The sequence below is a fragment of the Microtus oregoni genome, unplaced genomic scaffold, assembly GCF_018167655.1.
Source record: "Microtus oregoni isolate MIOR12 unplaced genomic scaffold, Mior012 000004F_ref0000308, whole genome shotgun sequence".
Lineage (NCBI taxonomy): Eukaryota > Metazoa > Chordata > Mammalia > Rodentia > Cricetidae > Microtus > Microtus oregoni.
In genome coordinates, this window is record NW_024543063.1 from 24,060,532 (window position 1) to 24,079,438 (window position 18,907).

At 35.2% G+C, this 18,907-nt stretch overlaps 1 protein-coding gene and 1 pseudogene across 12 annotated transcripts in view; one reads left to right on the forward strand and one right to left on the reverse strand.

Annotated features, from left to right (window-relative positions):
- Positions 1-18,907, reverse strand: part of Trip12 (thyroid hormone receptor interactor 12) — a 120,688-nt gene that overhangs the window by 45,140 nt on the left and 56,641 nt on the right. For all 12 annotated transcript variants that reach the window (XR_005974154.1, XM_041650034.1, XM_041650040.1 and 9 more), the window contains 9 exons: positions 16,966-17,049; positions 15,834-15,929; positions 5,653-5,801; positions 3,622-3,657; positions 3,445-3,540; positions 2,352-2,444; positions 2,005-2,166; positions 339-407; positions 87-252 (listed from right to left, as the gene is read on the reverse strand). Coding sequence is in view for 11 of the 12 variants with exons in the window: in XM_041650034.1 (XP_041505968.1) it covers positions 87-252; positions 339-407; positions 2,005-2,166; positions 2,352-2,444; positions 3,445-3,540; positions 3,622-3,657; positions 5,653-5,801; positions 15,834-15,929; positions 16,966-17,049 (951 nt within the window). In the remaining variant the exon portion in view is untranslated. The remainder of the gene's footprint in view (positions 1-86; positions 253-338; positions 408-2,004; positions 2,167-2,351; positions 2,445-3,444; positions 3,541-3,621; positions 3,658-5,652; positions 5,802-15,833; positions 15,930-16,965; positions 17,050-18,907) is intronic.
- On the forward strand, positions 7,820-12,041 carry LOC121446884 (annotated as a pseudogene).

Consider the following 18,907-nt stretch of genomic DNA (forward strand, 5'->3'; position numbering starts at 1 on the left):
TCTTACTTTTGTGACTTAGGTTGACTTGTTAATGAAGAAAGAGACACTTTTATGGCTTAAAATACCAATAATAAAACAGCACTTACTTTGTTTCATAAGCTGAACAGCTAGTGTTGGGCAGTTGGAACACATCAGAGAAAACATGCGAACCACCATTATAAACATCCCAGAACTTAAAACTGGTGGAGTCACTACCAACAGTTGTTGAACATTTGTTAGCAGATCTTTGGAAGCAACCTGCTGCAGTAAATTCTTCATGAACACAAGAAGAGAAATTATTATGCTGTCATTTAGCAATTCTACAATTTAAAAATATATACTACCAAGATGATACTGACCTCCTCGTGTTGAAAGTTGTCCACTAGGCGTGCAAAACAAAGGCAAGTGCTTTCTACTGACTTTTTGTCCTATTTTTCACAAAGGAAAATAAAGTTTATTAATATAAAATGTTAGCACCACCAATCACTTAGTTCTTTCTTTGCCCCAAATCTAGGTAACTCTTTATCAGATATAAGCTTTGAAAAGAAAAACCCAGAGAAAGTGTAGTTGGTAATATTAAAAAAGTATGTGCAAACATTTGTATTGAGACTTGAAGATTCAGGAATTTGTAACCATCAGCAGATCCAATCCCCTAAGCACTAAGGAATGAAGTTACTGATAACCATTGGCTTTTTCACTATAGAAATAATCTAAAACAATTTGGCTATTAGAAAAACTTTATATTGCTATAAAAATAAAGCAATTTTTGGAGAAAATATCTGTAATACTCATAACAAAAAAACCCAACATTTTCTTTACTTCAACTAGGCTTCCTTCTGTAAAAACAGGAATCAAAAAAGTTGCAAAAGCCCAAATCTTTCCCGTTACTCCATTCCCAAGAAAGAAAGCTAGAAAGTAGTAGCCGACTTAATTTAAGATTTCTGATTCTTAGTTCTCATTTATGAAGGATGTTAGGTAGTATTGATTTTCACAATTAATTACAGAACATATTTTAAATTATTGTGGTTTCAACTATGCTTTTAAGAATAAACAAATTAAGCCAGGCATGGTAGTACACAGCTTAATCAAAACATTTGGGGTGGGGGAAGCAGAGGCAACTGATCTCTGTGAGTTCTATGCTAGCAAGGGATATATAGTAAGATCATATCCCAAAGATAAATAAATAAGAAGCAAGCTGTCTAGGCATGTATGATAATAGGCTTGAAAGGATTCAAGTTCGGAGCTAGCCTACACTGTACTATAAACTGTCCCTTGTCCTCTATAGAAAAGAAAAAAAAACTTAATGTCTCTGATCTATCATTATCATTATAGAAATGCAGGCGACAAATAAGCCATCATCTTGTGTAATCCCTTAAGCATATTCTGTACATCTAATTGTCACAGGTTTCAAATAATCTGTGAAAGTAGATTTTTAAGAAATTCAAAGTAGATTTCTTAAAAAGTGTCTCCAGTAACAATAGCATTTGTAAAATATGGGTACAAGAAAACACAGTTTCTCCCTGACCTCCAGATGTAGCAACTCAATTCCCCCCATTCAAATCTGGTATGAATACTGCTGTTCAAACTCTATCTCTGATATTTTACCTTTTACATACCTATTCTGCTCTCCTCCAATCCCAACAGGTAGAATCTATACTTTCCATTTCTATTTCGGGACAACCCTTTTCTCTCTTCCAGTCTTGACCCATGCTCCCAATGCCTTTTAGGGGGATCTTTCTAAAAGTAAATTCTTATCTCACAAAGGAAAATCTTAATTGATACAATAACAAAGTCATCAGTTAATACCAATATAAAGATACTGAACCTATAAATTGCTTATCATTTGGGTAAATCTGCCAAAATCTTATAAAAAAATAATCTAATATGTTACTAGATAATACATTTAAAAAGAAACATGGATCAGAACACTTAGAGTTATACACATCCAATTAGAAAATTGTAAACAGAATTTTGGGGAAAAAAAAACAAACTTTCACGACATAGGAAACAAGATTCATACTTTACCTGATGAGTTAGCCTTTGGGTAAGTAATGGTAGGGAATCTGCCACAAAATGAAATTCATCAGGTGTGATACTCTGGCAGCAATTGGCTGCAATTGCTAGTGCATTTCTTTGGGCATTTATGCTGAAGAATTCTAGATACAGCAAGCAGTCTGCCAAGCCACCCTAAAATACAGAAAATTGTTAAAGTGAAAGAAAAATATCCTTTGACAAAAAGAACTATTATAAATGTCTAGAACATCACATAGTGTAAAATATGTGCATCTTATGGAGCTACAATCAAGGAACTAGCACAATGCAGTTCTGAAATATCATCAAAGGAAATATAGTCTTTTAGCAACAACACTTACCGCCTGTAAAATAGCTTTACTATGTCGCCGTGACAGCATCTCCAAGGCAGTTAAGGCCTGCTCTGCCACATCAATACACTGAATAACTTGCAGCTAGGAACATTGAAGTAGGTACAAAGGTTATTATTTATTTTTCAACAGTACTTTATCTGCACAAACACTGTATTCATCTGTTTGTAGCCACTTACACTACTTCCAACATGAAACCAAACTAGAAAAACTCACCCTTGGGTAAAACTTATAAAGCTTTTACTTTCCTCCCAACAACTTACTTGGCTTTAGGATACTGTAAAATATTACCATAGAACAAAATTCCCTATTTAAAACAAGTTAGTTGATACATATAGCAAAATTTTTTAAACCTGACTTAAAAAGTACATTTAATCAGAGTAATTATATTTTGCCAGATGAACTAAGTTTTATCGTGCATTTAAGAAAAATGTTAGATATAATAATACAACCTACTAACCACTGACCATATGAAAAATTTCCTTTCTCCACTAGTCAATTTTGTGAACATAAGCTCTCCTTTGTCTCAAACTTTTCAGCAATCAAATAAGATTATAGTTATGAATTCTACTGTCCTGTTGTTTTGCTAACTCCTTTTATACTGATTGTGACGTGTTTATACTCTCATACACACATTTTAGAAGTCGGTTTTCACCTTCTACTTTGCAAAAGCAGGTCTCTATCTCATGTCTCATCTCTATCTTACAGGTATCAAGATTACAGATACATGCCACTTGGCTTTTTATGTGTGTTCCAGGGATGATAAAAATTCAGCTCTTAAGGTTTATCCTTTAAGCACTAGTACTCAACTCACCAGCCCCCAATGTATTATTTTTAAAGAAATGCTTTATGATGCTCTCTGATGTTAATGTGTTAAAAGCTATCATAAAAAAATCATGAAGTGGGGCTTTATTTTATAAATAATTTATTAGTTTCAACTACTGGGTTTTTTGTACATAAAATAGTTTTTTTGGTAAATTGGTTAAAGACACATACTTTAATTACATCACAGAAACAAATTCAAGAACCCAAAACTTGACTCCTCCTGTGTACTTATGAACAAGCTGTACAAAAGCAGGACTACCTTTTCTAAAAAGACAGGAATAGCATCTACGACAACAGCAGATGATCGAGGGAGCGCTTCCATCATGTACGTTAAGGCTCGGCAAGCGTGATTCATCTAGAAAACAGAATGAGTTTTTATTCAATACATACTCAAATTAAAATTTAGGTAGCCTTTAAAAATACATGATGTACTTACAATGTCAAAATTATGTTCCATCTGCAGTAATGTTATCTGTTAGAAACATAACAAAATATTAGAAATTTTTAAAGTATTTCTTGCATTTCACTGAAATGGAGAGAATTTTCTTCCTTGCACTACACACAAAAAAGTAATAGCAAGACATACTTAGGTATTATTATGCTTATAATGTCTTTCATTGCATGCTACATCTCTAGATTGGCAATGCTGTTATAAGGCATGAAGTTAAAAATCATCATTTCTGTTGCTTACAACCAGCCATTTTAGTAGTTCTAATATACTTCAGAGACACCCACTAACATGAAAGAGATTTATCAACTGACACATCACCAGAGCCAGCAATGACTGGTATTCGCTGAATTATTAACACAGATTGAAGACTACAGTTTACATTCTGTACACATCTAATAGAAATGAGTACTGTCATAACCATATGCTAATGATATAGTAAAATGTGGTTTGAAGAGAAGTGGATACATTAGAGACTACAATTAATAAATGACATACCAATTAATTACTTCACAAATAAGTAAGTCTAAAAGTTAGAATTTATAGTATTTTCTCATTAGAAAAAGATTTCACAGAGATTGCAGCTATTTTGGTCAAAGGAAGCAATGTAAAACTCGAAAATTTTAAATGCACTATATTTCAGATATCAAGTACCCTTCAAATAGTTGCTGATAATAAAAGATACACAATACCCGATTATTACATGACTTCTCTGGTAAATAAATACATTCATAGAAAAAAACTGTTCAAAACTGAAACATTTATACACATTCACCATCTAAATCAGTCCCTTGAAAAACCCATCTAATTTCAAAGGGTTTTCATGCTAACACAAAAACACTAAGTTTCCTAATTGAAAGATGAAAGCTTTCCCTTACACCAAAAGGGACTACTTGTATTTGCTTTTCTGTTTTGTTCTTTTGTTTTTTTGAGACGAGTTTCTTTGTGTAGTCTTGGCTGTTATGGAACTAGTTCTATATTATCAAGCTGGTCTCAAACTCACAGAGATCCACCTGTCTCTGCCTCCCGAATGCTAGGATTAAAAGCGTGTGCCACCACTATCCAGCAAAAAGAACTACTTGTAAATGTCAATTGTTTTAATCTCATTTCTGTTGCTAAGATAAAATATCCTTAAAAAGTAACTTAGAGGAGAAAGGCTATTTTAGTTAACAAGTACAGGACAGAGTCTATCATTTCAGAGGACGACAAGGCAGAAACTTGAAGCAGTTAACCACATCAACAATGAAAAACTTACTCCTTACTCAGTACTAATAGGGGATGGTGGAGCCCATTTAAGTTGATGTAATCAAGATAATTAAAAAAAACATGAACTCAGAACAAGATGACCAAAGACTCCCTTTTATCAAGATTCTTTCCAAATTATTTTAGATTTTGTTACGCTGGGAGGATCAGAATTTAATCTGAAGGATGAGCTAGCAGAAAGGCAAGAAATTGCTTTATAGTTGCCCAAACCAAACCTTTCAAAAGGAAAGAATGTGCTAAGTAATGGCTGTGTGAAGCCCTTTATATTTGATAGACCTTTACACAGAACTCCTGAATTATCAGGTTTCCATAATGTAAGAATGTGACCAAATGAGAAAATCTCATACTCCATAATTTTTGCCAACTACTTGGATATATGAGAAGGAATATTTATTTAATTTTCAGTAACAAAATATGCTATAAGCCTAATACTAGTATAATTTAATGGATTGCTGCCTGGCTTGACAATTCTTCCCATGCATAATAATAAACAAATAATAAACACTCAATCTTTCTCCACCACAAAGATAACCCAAAGTATTATTTCCCCAACGAAAAAGGAAATTAAACAATAAAGCCTAGCACATTTTTCGCAGTGAAGAAACAAAGCATTACTGATAGGTTGAAAAAAATCATTTAAGTAATGAAGATCAAGTGAGTGACTTCAAGAAAAAATTGGCACAAAAATATTTACGAACTCAAGATGGGTAAATAGCTCATAAGCAAAGTAAGTAAATATAAAAACAGCATGCTTACCAAAGCTGGAACAACACTCTTCACAGGAAAGCCTCCTAATGTCTCCTCATTTCCCATGACCAATAGCTGACACATTTCAATGACTGCCTGAAGCTGTTGACTCTCATCACTTGCTTGTAGTCCTTGAAGAAGCTGTTGGGCCTTAGAACCTGCACAGAAAAAGAAAGCATTACTTTTAAACACTGGAGCTAGAGAAATAGTTCAGCAGTTAGGAGTAATATTACTCTTCCAGAGACTCCAACTCTATTTCTAGCAGCAATGTCAGGCTGTACACGATCATTGATAACTGCAACTCTAGGGATAATCTAACACTTCCTCTGGCCTCCTCACATATTCATCCAAACGTGTGTGCATAGAAACATGTAGAAATACTCACAAACATATAAAAAATGATCTTTTTAACACTGAAGAGCTGGGGAGATGGCGCAATTGGACTGAGACCAGATTTCAAAACAAAATGTTGGTCCAACCATGTAGAAATAAAATACATAATACACATAACTTTAAATACCTACTCCTGGAGACAGATGTTATAATAATAGCAAAAAGAGAAAAGGAAAGCAAACCAAGTCTATGCCACTTTATACTCAAGGGAGAGCTGAACTGTTGTTTCTGCTTAGCCTTAACATGACCTCAATTACTTGGGTTTATGCTTTCTTAACTTAAACAAGTTCATTAATTTTTAGCAGCAAAACTCACATCACCAAATACCAACAGGAACTGCACTTTCAAAAAAATTAATGTAGCAAGTATAATTTTAGTCCAATAAAAATTTCCTAATAACGGTATCTGGATGTAAAAGGAATTTCATGCTTCTTTAAATATACAAACCAGGATTAAATAGAAAACAAAGAAAGAAACAAAAATTAAGACAGGCAGAATAATGTTTCTGAAGATATGAGGTATTCTGTATAAAAAACAAGACAAATAATCTTTGTAGTTCCAACTGCATTAGCAGGTGCTGACTACCAGTTCATTTTTTAGTCATTGATTCCATTATGCAAATTAGTTGCAGTGAAAGAACTCAAAATTAAAATCAACACTTGAAGTAAAAAGCTCAGTGCTACAATGCTTCCCTAGTATTTGTGAGACCTGGGGATCAATCCTCAACATGGTAAACAAATGATTAAAAACTGCAAATCGCTTTTGTCCCTTCAGATATGCTAGTAAAATTATTATTTGCACAGTAGGCTTTTAAACTCAGTTATCATTAGGTTTTAAAATATATAAGACCGGATACAAAAATACCTGAAAATAACTTTCAATCTACATAAAATTCATGTCAAAAGTAGTTTACCATAATTAAGGTTCAGGTGATCTTCCTGGTGGCATAACCCTCAAAAAGACGTGTGACCAATTGGGAAATATTATTTTAAGGTATGTTGTTTGTTTGTTTGTTTGTCGTCCCCCCCCCCCCCCCCCGAGACAGGGTTTCTCTGTGGTTTTGGAGCCTGTCCTGGAACTAGCTCTTGTAGACCAGGCTGGTCTCGAACTCACAGAGATCCGCCTGCCTCTGCCTCCCAAGTACTGGGATTAAAGGCGTGCGTCACCACAGCCTGGCTGGTGTGCTGCTTTTGTTTATGCTGCATTTACTTAACTCTGTGAAGCTATGATTCTTTGCCTATTTAAAACACCTGATAGTCTAATAAAGCGCTGAACAGTGAGGCAGGAGCAAAGATAAGCAGAGCTTGCAGAGAGAGTATAAACAATAGGAAAGGGAGGAGCAAAGAGCGACCAAGAAGAGGACTTCAGGAACCTGTCACTCAGCCACCCAGTCAGCCATAGGGTAGAAGAGAGTAAGATACATAGAAGAAAGATAAAAGTGCAGAAGCAAAAAGTAGACAGGATAATTTAAGAAAAGCTGGCTAGAAATAAACCAAGCTAAGACTGGGCATTCATCACTAAGAATAAGCCTCCATGGGTGATTTAATTGGGAGCTGGGTGTTGGACTCCCCAAAAAGCCAAAAAGAGCTTTAAACAAACAAACAAAAAAAAATTACACAATAGTAACCTTTGCAAGACTTGTTTTCTGTACTATATGTAACTAAAATTTGTATAATTGCTGCCTACTATCTTGTAATAACTAAAAGTCTACCTGAAAACAAAATGCACAGACATGTTCAAAATAATACAACTTCTAAATTCTAAACTAATTATTAGTATCAGTATGGCAGGTATATCATTTGTGCTTAAACAATACATAATTTAAAAATAGTAACTAATGAAAAGAAATCACTAGTAGTTCCTAATTTCACCTAAAAAAGATGAAATTATGTACACCAAGTTTATCTCAGCAACACAATCACCTAAAAGAGAAAAACTGGCAAATATGCCATACAATGGGTGTCTCAAACACTGAAGCTGGCAAGCCTAAGTATAATCATTATCAGTGAGATTACAATTATCTAAAGCCCTATATCAAAACAACTGTGTGAGAACTTCAGTAAAAACAATGGTCAAACTGGTTAAGTACCTCTGATGCATGAAGAAATCCAATTACTAGCAGAACATTTTGGATAATGGATCATTTTATATTCATAAACAATTAAGTTAGGGGTTCAATTGTAGACCATATGACCAGCAAGCAAGGATGATGCCATGCATTCAACTCCACCGCCAGGAAATAAATAGAATAAAAGCAGCAGCAGTCATCACCACCCATAGCATTGTTAAAGTTGGCTAAAAGTACTTCTAATCAAAACTTGGTGCATATTAAGAGTTCTTATACTCAGAATTAAAATTGTCTTTTCTCAAAACAAATAATAAAAACTGTGTTACTGTGTATCTTGCAAGTCATCTCAATGTCAATAACAAAAGATATTACTTACTCCCTATGCTGAAATCAAGAAAATAAAAAAAAATGTTTCTCATTATGTTACAAAGATCACAAACACTAATTAGGAGTAAAGACCAAGTGAGTTTATTTACATATTTCAAAGCCTTCATAAAGCAAAACTGGAATTACTGAATTCACCAGCACTTAATAAAAGTATTCAGGCTGGCACTGAAAATATAACTGACAAATTTGAGAATGGGAAGTATTGCTTTGGTTCTTGTTAAGCTACCAGCAGTTTGTAGTATCAGTTTAAACATCAACTGAGGTGGAAAGGAAAAGCCTAGTATTGCAATTACTAGTCACGTCCTTATATTTTCATGTAAGGATTTCAGGAACTTCCCACATAGCCACAGACCAACATTCCAATAAGCACTGGAGATCAGGAATTGGCAGGCCAATATATTCTATAAGGAGCTTTGGAGGTCATATGATCTCCACTGTTGCTGTCCCAATTGTGACTGTAGTATTATAGTTCAAAAGTAGACATAGACAGTACCAAACTAATGAACATGGCTCTGATTCATTAACACTTTATGGAAAGTAAAATTTGAAATTCACTTAATTTTCAACTCAAAATATGATGCTTCATTTTTTTTCCAGGCACTTAAAACTATAAAGACATTCCTAGTTCTCAGGCTACATAAAAGAGTAACCGAGATGGCACAGACCAACTGAACTCAGTCTGTAGATCCTATACTGGAGTGAGAAAAGTGGCTCCTGACAGTTGTCCCCTTACCTCCACATAAACTGCAATGCACACATTAAACAAACAAACAAAGCAAAATCAAGCAGGGGCCAGATTGGTCCTAGTCAGGATATTGTAGAATTGTAACATTTTATATTTTATGAAGAAAAGGAGGGAAAGATCACTAGCAGACGTTACCTGATAAGTCTCTTCAGTTCTTTTATACATAAATTAAAAAAATACTAGCTTAATTGATAAAAATTGGAAATACAAGACTAAATTATAAAGAGGAAAAAAATCAACACTTCTAGGATGTTAACTGCGACAATAGTCTAAAAAACACAAGCAATGGGCTGGGAATAGGGCTCGTCAGTGTGATGCACAAGGTTCAATGGCTCCAGTACTAGCAACAAAGAAAACAAGGGAAAGGGCACTACAGAATTTCAACAGAAATCTGCAATAAAGAATCAAAGAACTGCCTAGAACTGAAAAACACAGCATTTCAAATTAACTCAATACAAAGCAAATAGGTAGCAAAAGATTGTAGCAAACAACTTTTAGAAAAAACATTGTTATTAGGTGTAGTGGCACGTTTAATCCCAGCACTAGGTAGACAGAGGCAAGCAGACCTCTAAATTCAAAGCCAGCCTGGTCTACAGAGTTCTACACAGAGAAATGTTAACTAAAACACACACACACACACACACACACACACACACACACACAGCCCTGCTCACAGGAAAAAGAAAATGCTACAAAATGAAAACAAAAATTAAAAGAAAAACTTAATGGAGATAAACTATGGCAACTGGGGGGCGCTGGTGTAATATGAGAAAATAGCCTTAGAAATTTAAGGCATAATGATTTTTCAAACAAAAAGAGATTGTTATTGGTCACCCTTTACTTCCACGACATACAGTTCTCCAGCCAAAAGAAAATCATGCAAGCAGAAATTAAGCACAATGGAAAGAATAAACAGTTTTTAACAATGCATCTAAAATAATTAAGTGTTATCAAATTTATAAGAAGTGTTTCATACAACAGTAACAGGAGGCCATAAACTAAACCATTACCATTCTTATACTGCTTTTGATATGACAAATTATTATTATTATTAGTATTATTAAGATATACTAAACCAAGGCTATATATAATAATTTCTAGGGAAACCATTAACACACACAACTGACAATTTAGTAGAAAAAACATATTAAAAATAATACCAGATGAATATCAAAATGTTAACAGTCCTCACCTTACGTTTTCTAAAAGCCCCCAAATACAACACTATACTATTGTTATAAATGATAAATACAGGGTGGTAGAGCCCCACAGTGGGAAATTCGTAGCTAATAACTGTGGACACCTGCCATTTGATCCAACAAGCATGTTTTCGTAGAAAATAAAGCAGGGGGCTGGAGAGATGGCTCAGGGGTTAAGAACATAGGCTGCTCTTCCAGAGGACCTGAGTTCAATTCCCAGCAACCACATGGTGGTCAGAGAGCCAAATTGAAGGCCAGCTTGGGTTATAAAATTAGCCTAAGACAGGTAAGTAAAGCTCTGTTTCAAAAATATTTCTTTTAACTGAAGAGTAGAAGGGTGTGGTTGCACACACTTTTAATCTCAGCATTTAGGCTCTCTGTATGCTCAGGACAGTCAGCCCTACATAGCCAGGACAGCTAAAGCTATATGATACAGAGATTCTGTTAAAAAACAGAAACAAACAGAACAAAACAAAGGGATTAGGAAGTAACCCCTCAAAAACATCCTATAATCAAACAGAACAAAGTAAATACCAGTTTAAAAAAAAAATCACTAAAATATCTGGAAATAGTGCAAGTTCACTGCTTATAATAATGCATTTCCAGTTTGACCAAAAAAAAAAAAAAGAAAGAAAAAAAAAGAAACCCACCAACAACAAAAAACTTTCTGCCTATTGACACAGCTGAGAAAGCATCGCTGAAGGTTCTCATTTCCCTGTGGTCATGTCTAAGTCAGAGTCTCCCAAGGAGCCAGAACATCTGTGGAGGCTTTTTTGAGCAATGGGGAACACTCACAGGCTGTGTGATAATGAGAGATCCAAACACCAAACAATCCAGGGGCTTTGGGTTTGTTACACACGCAACTGTGGAGGAAGTGGATGCCGCTATGAATGCGAGGCTCCATAAGGTGGATGGAAGAGTTGTGGAACCTAAGAGAGCTGTGTCAAGAGAGGATTCTCAGAGACCAGGTGCCCACTTAACCGTGAAAAAGATCTTTGTCGGTGGTATTAAAGAAGACAAGGAAGAACATCATGTGAGATTATTTTGAGCAGTATGGGAAAATTGAAGTGATTGAAGTCAGGACTGACAGAGGCAATGGAAAAAGAGATTTTGCTTTTGTCACCTTTGATGACCATGACTCTGTGGACAAGATTATTCAGAAATACCATACTGTGAATGGGCACAGCTGTGAAATAAGAAAAGCCCTATCCAAGCAGGAGATGGCTAGTGCTTCGTCCAGCCAAAGAGGTCGAAGTTGTTCCAGAAACTTTGGTGGTGGTGGTGGTGGTGGTGATGGTGGAGGTGGTTTTGGCAGCAATGACAATTTTGGTTGAGGGAGAAACTTCAGTGGTCATGGTGGCTTCAATGGCAGCCATGGTGGCAGTGGGTATGGCTCTAATGGATTTGATAGTGATGGAAGCAATTTTGGAGGTGGTGGAAGCTACAATGATTTTGGCGATTACAACAATCAGTCTTCAAATTTTGGACCAATAAAAGGAGAAGTGCTGGCCCTTATGGTGGTGGAGACCAGTACTTTGCTAAGCCACGAAACCAAGGTGGCTATGGTGGTTCCAGCAGCAGCAGCAGCAGCAGCAGCAGGTTCTAATTACAGCCAGGAAACAAAGCTTAGCAGGAGAGGAGAGCCAGAGAAGTGACAGGGAAGCTACAGGTTACAACAGATTGTGACCTCAGCCAAGCACAGTAGTGACTGCTACAAAGACGACATGACAATATTCGGGGGGGGGGGGGCGCGGGGGCGCCCTCCAGGACTGTATTGTGACTAATTGTATAACAAGTTATTTTAGTTTCTGTTCTGTGGAAAGTGTAAAGCATTCCAACAAAGGGTTTTACTGTAGACCTTTTTTTTTCCACCCATGCTGTTAATTGCTAAATGTTATAGTCTGATCAAGACGCTGAATGTTTTTTTTCTTATTAAAAAATAAAAAAAAACCTCAACCACCACGAAAACAAAAAAATCCTTTATAACCTAAAAGGATGTTAAAACCACTATTTTGAAAATTAGGCAAATAATAAGAAAAATCAATTTCCCTGTAGCAACTATCCTATGTAATCAAAAGGGAAAGTCATCTTTTATGTATTTCCACTAAATACTTCTCAGAAATTTAATCTAAATGCTATCATCTTGTAACTATCATTACTTTAAAACTTGAGTTTAGTTTGCCAGGGAACAACCAGAAATTATGTAATTCTACTTGTGTGTGGCATCAAGTATGCCTAGGAAAACAAGATCTCTCCTTCCAGTATGTAGGTTCCAAGGATTAAACTCAGATCATTAGGTACATGGGACACGTCTACAGTACTATAATCCTTAGCATAAAAACATACTACCATTTTGAGCAATCATTTTTCACTAGGCAAAAAGGGGTAGACAAGTGTCAAATCCAGGTCTAGAGACATGAGATTAAGAACACTTGCTCTTTTAAGAATAGACTAGATTCTCAATGTTCACAAGGGGATTAACTACAGTTTTAGTGATTATGACACTCTCTTGAGATTTCTGAAGACACTGCATGCACATTGTGCATATACACACAAACATGCAGTCAGACAAAACAGAAACCTAAAATCAAAGTAATTTTAAAACAACCACAAATCTGAAATAGACACAAGAACTAGCAATTTATAAGAAATAAACTATTTTAAACAAAAGAAATTTAATGTTAGATACCATTGAGGAATAAATGTAAGAGCAGTAAATGTGTATTTGTGTTAAAAAAAAAACCTAAGCAACGAAAGGTTCTAATTATGTAATATCTGGAATTTAGTTCAAACACAAGGAAGAATATGGGTTAAGAATAAGGATAAGGACTGGAGAAATGGATCAGCAGATAGGAGTTATCATTGATCACTGAGCGGACCTAAGTTTAGTTCTCAGCATCCACACCAGGCAGCTCACAATTGCCTGTAACACCAGCTCTAGAGAATTCATCTCCCTTTGTTAGACTGTGAAGGCTCCTCCACACATATGCATACAGACACACAAGAACACACAAATGGACAGTTGACATACACACCACAAATAAATCTTTAAATATATACAGGGCTAGAGATGGCTCAGTGGTTAACAGCAATGACTTGTATTCCAGAGAACCCAGGTTCAATTCCCAACACCCTCATGGTGGCTCACAACCATCTCTAACTATTTCTAGAATATCTGATGTCCTCTCCTGGACTCAGTGGGCACCAAATATGCAAAGAGGGCAGAGATAATGCAAGCAAATAACTCACCCATAATTAAAATTAGTGAGGTGTACAGCATCTCAACCAGCTAGATAAGGAATTTCAATGTCAAATTTATAAGGCCCCGACCCAATTTTCCAATCTTCAACTTAATGAAATGGCGAAATAATTTTAGAAAAACAAAAAAGCATAAACTGACTGCAATGTATGAATCATACTAAACAAAGTTTTTAATTTTTGAGAACAGCAATATTTCTTAAACATAATCAACATTTTAAACTATGCCTGCTTATTATTAGCTTACGTTAAAGAATATAAAGATGTTTTTAGTGTGAAAGGAATGGCAGACGATATACATGAAGCAGTGATTACTGAAGACTATTGGGTTTCAACTTGGGTCTGAGTTGTGTTTATTATCTCATGCCACTTCCCGTCACTCAACCTTGTGGCTGCCCTACCAGGGTACTCTGTGACTTGGTAGATGTATGTACCTTTTGGGTTTATCATTTATCACTGTCCAGTTTCCTGTTGCTGGTTTGTTTCTTAAATATGCAAACTCAGGCCCACATCTCACGCCAATACACATTCTTTCTGTGGGATCTACGTACTGTTTCTAATTACATTTATATAGCTACAAAATCCTCATGTCTCTGAAGTTTCTCTAATCAAACAACCTCTCTTCCTTCCTAACTGGCCTACATCCTTACTATGTTTTTTATTTTTTTCACTGTATGGATACTATTCTCTGCATTTTTAACATACTGTATTATTTGTGTCCGAGGTAGAAGGCCATTTAGAAAACAATTCTGCTTAAATGTATTTATGATTAGTATAATATCAGCATCTAGTAAATAGTATTAAATAAATATTCAAGAGTTCAAGAAGACAGGTATGGTAGTGTCTACCCATAATCCCAATACATGGGAGACCCAAGGACTCAGTTATAATTAAGCCTGGGCTATATTGTATAACTCACAAAACTCTCAAAAAGAGAACTTTGTGGCAGAATATGCCACCTGGGATGTAGGGAAACAAAAACACAACTGCTTTAAAGTTTTCTATTTAGTAAAAGTCAGAAATGAGTTGTGCTGTTTGGTTGTTTTGCCTGCATGTATGTCTGTGTGAGAATGCCAGATCTTGGAGATAAAGACAGTTGTAAGCTACCATGTGGGTGCTGGGAATTGAACTTGGGTGCTCCAGAAGAACAGTCAATGCTCTCGACCTCCAAGTTGTCTCTCTAGCCCGCTGATTTTTGTTGGTTTGGCGGGGAGGGCACAACAGAAAAAATATTCAGGTATAAAAATTACACATAATGCAAAAAATGTTTTTTGTTTTCATTTTTTGGTTAAGACAGGGTTTCTCTGTGTTGCCTTGGCTATCCTGGTACTTTACTTTGTAGACCAGGTTGGCCTCGAACTCACTCAGAAATCTGCCTGCTTCTGTCTCCCCAGTGCTAGAATTAGGCCCAGCTTATAATGCAATATTTTAACTAGAAAATAAGGCTTAGAAAACAAAGATGCTTGGTACATGAGCCTGATGGGGTCCATCCTTAAACCTATACAAAGTTAGAGAGGACCAACTCTAAAGTAGCCTTCAGACCTCCACAACTTGTCCTAGCATGTGCACCCACACAAATCAAGCATATATTCAAACACGCCCACACTAATACCAGCTGTAAGACTTTATTTTATTTTTAAAACTTCAAATACTTAAGGATATATATTAGTCAGTTAATAAGCTGACTATAAAGTTATAAAAAAATTAACCAAATGTTAAGTCAAAAAGGATTTTAACTGGACTTTTAACTATACAACAGGACTTTCCATTATAAATCAAGACTATAGTCACTGTTATGTCTGGTGAGAAGTAATGCTGCTGAGAAATTGTTCCTTTCAGGTTCGTGTTAACACTGTTTTATGGGGTAAATTTTAAAAAGCTTCAGATAAAAAATAAACTGAAAATATGTAATCAGATGACATAACTATCTATGATTCTTTCCTACAGTTAGAAAAAATATTTTTTAATAAAAATCTGGATTATTTTTGTAATTCCAATTGAGCAGTCAAAAACAAAAGTACAGAAGGAAATCGAAAAGATTTTAAATTATTATATCAACAAGTAACCAATAAGAGTAACATTTAACTAATTATTCAGAGACTTCAATTGAGGGAGGAAATGTTTTAAAGTATTCACTTACTAGCTCCGCTTCCAATTGTTCTATGGAAAAGCTGTGACATCCGAGGACCAAGAGGACCAAACAGGTGAGGAGGAAGACCCCTGGCCTCTAACAGGGCTAAAGAAAAAAAAAAAAAAAGAGGCAGGGGAGTAGTTGAGTTGATTTAAAAAATTGTTCTTATCTAAAAATGTCAAGGAAGTGATTCATCTCACATATCCCAATGTTACTTTCCAATCTGAATTTTAAGAGAAACTAAGTTAAATTTCTAAAACCTCAGACATAAACAAATTTAGTTACTACAAATTAAAGAACCGCATGACATCTTCAAATATATTTAAGTTTTAGGGAGAAGTTAAAACATATCCTGACCAAAACTATGTAAGAAACCATGAGGTAAATTAAGTATCTTAGGTAAAGTCATATATAAAAAGAGCCCTTGCCTCGTTTTTCCATAAACATTACTTCCCAGAGAGATTTTGGTAAACCTGTCCAAACCCATGAAAATCATTTTTACCAGTTAACAAAGAAAAGCTATGTTTGTAAGTGGGACCACAGAAGAAATTATAAAAACTTGTTATCTCTCAGGAACTGTAAAGCAATGTGAAGCTGACATATCATATCTCTTTTAAGTCTTATATTGAAAATCTATTGAAAATCCATCATCTGAGATTTAAGTACAAACTCACCTATTCAAACATGGAGTACATACAATACAACATTGTATTTTAAAGGCTCTGAGAACATTAACAAAAATAAAAAAAAAGAAAACTAGAGTTTACAAAAAAACATGGGACTTGGGGAAAGCCCATGCTATTAGATTTATGGTGTTAGATACCATAGAGTAACAACATATTGAGGTGCTTTGTAAATGTATTGCTAAAGCCAATTACACATGTAATCATGTGAATTAACTTTAAAAAAAAAAATGAGGCTTTTGCTTGGTTAAACAGTAAAAACGAAGACGCAGACAGGTCATTTCCAAACTCAAAATATCACGTTGTCATGAAGTACATTTTTTTCCTCCAGAGGAGCAGGTATACCTAGAACTGCTAGACAACATTCAGGAGAATATATATGAACTGATTCAAGTCAAGAATAGGAGGATCTGCAGCCTGTGATAATCATTTCTTGCACATTCAATAGCTCTCTTTACCTTGTAATCGTCCCATCTCAGAATCATCCGATTCACTCTCCCCAGAGGTGGTCATGCCAACAGCCCCTGCAACAGAACTAGAGGCTTGGGGAGAGGAAGGTAAGGATTAGGAGGAGTATTTAATCTCGTATGTCTGGCTTACCTTAAAGAAAAACCAAAGTTTACAGACTATAATAAATTAAATGTGTCTTCCTACACACTCAGCCATTCTACAATCCCTTCCATAAAATTTAGGAGCAAAAAGAGAGCTCAGCTACTTTTATAAACATAATCATAAACTTTGAAACCTTCAAGCCCCTGAAACAGCTTTCTCCTGAATTCCTCTGCCGTTCATTAATCAAGTCAGGCTCTAAATTATAGTTCAGAAGTGTAAATAATCATTTATCTGTTTTCTCTAATTGCAAGAGATTATATACACTCTTCCTTTGGGAATGAACTACTAAAGACATACATTACAATTTACACCTAAGTGCAAAGAATTGCAATGAAGTTATGAAAAAGCAGAAAGATGCCAAAAATTAAGGTAGAATGAAGACTTCCACTACACAATATATATGAACCAAATAAAAAACAAAACCAGTTCAAGTTAATAACAGCAGCAGATATTATAACTCTTAGAGAAACTAGTAGTCTGCTAAATCACTAAGTATATGCTGAGACACACACAGTTTCAAAAATAGGTTTGGTCTACGTATGACTGCATCATTAACAATACCATCAGCCTACTTACTGGACATTGACAGAATGCAAGGCAAAAACACAGAGGTTTATGATTGACATAAATTTGGGATTTCATCACCAGCAGAGAGGACACACACACACACAAAAACCACAAGACCCCATTAAAAAGTAAAAGAAGCCAATGTGGCAGTCATTAACCAACTCAACAATTTTAGAAAATGTTTCTTTAAATATTGTATTCTTTAACTTCACCGGACTCTTTAATTCTTAAATATAATTTAGAAAAAAAGAGAACAGTGGCCCATAGGCCAAATCTGGTTCATTAGTTATTTGTTAATATAACTGATAAAAACATAGCTGTATGCATTTTTTATGAACTGTCTTGCTGCCGTTTTCCAATTACAATCCCAATGTTAACATTTTCATAGCTAAAGTTAAAGCCTCTAAGATTAACACAGAAGATAAAAAGACTAAACTAACTGTACCATATAAGGCTACTTATGAGGAAGCATTAATACACATATATGCTGAATTGTCAACAACCAATATTCTTCATGCACAGGAAAAAATTAAGCTTCATGACTTCAACTGCTCATGTCACCTAGTAATCAGGTTAGAACCCAGAGAGCCAGGCTTCACTCCTACACTCTAAATTATACTTCTAAAACACATCCCTTAGCTGGAAATTTTAATTCAGTTACAATCATTGTACCAAGCCCTATCAACAAGTAATAATATTTTAGGTACTAATTAAGACCCAGTCTGTTCAAGTGGCTTTTTTTTTAAGCATGGGAAAGCAAGCAAAATTAAACATAAAATGTCGAAGAATCTACAATCATTAAAAGATATCTCTATTTCTAATAAATTTCATAGTAAACACAGCAAACTACTTTTCGACAAAGATGTTAACTAAGAAATGCAACTTTTGAAACATAATTAGAAGCCCCGTTTAGTGACAAAAAACTTGGCCTGATTAATATAAGTCAGACAGGTCTAATTCTCAATAATAGTAATCGGCCAAAAGGAGTCTATTACAGTGGAACTCTAATAGTATGACCTTCCTCCTCCCAAAACCACTCTATAAAAAGGATAGGTATTTTTCTTTTCAAAAGGTTAAGTTGCCAATAGTGACAAATTTGCTATCATTCAAAATGAAGAAACTGAACTTTTTGCCATCCCTTAGTGTGTAGAAGCCAAGGGAAGACATCAAGTTTGTCCATCTATGTATGGGTACCAGGCTTACTCCTTAAACAGTGTCTCT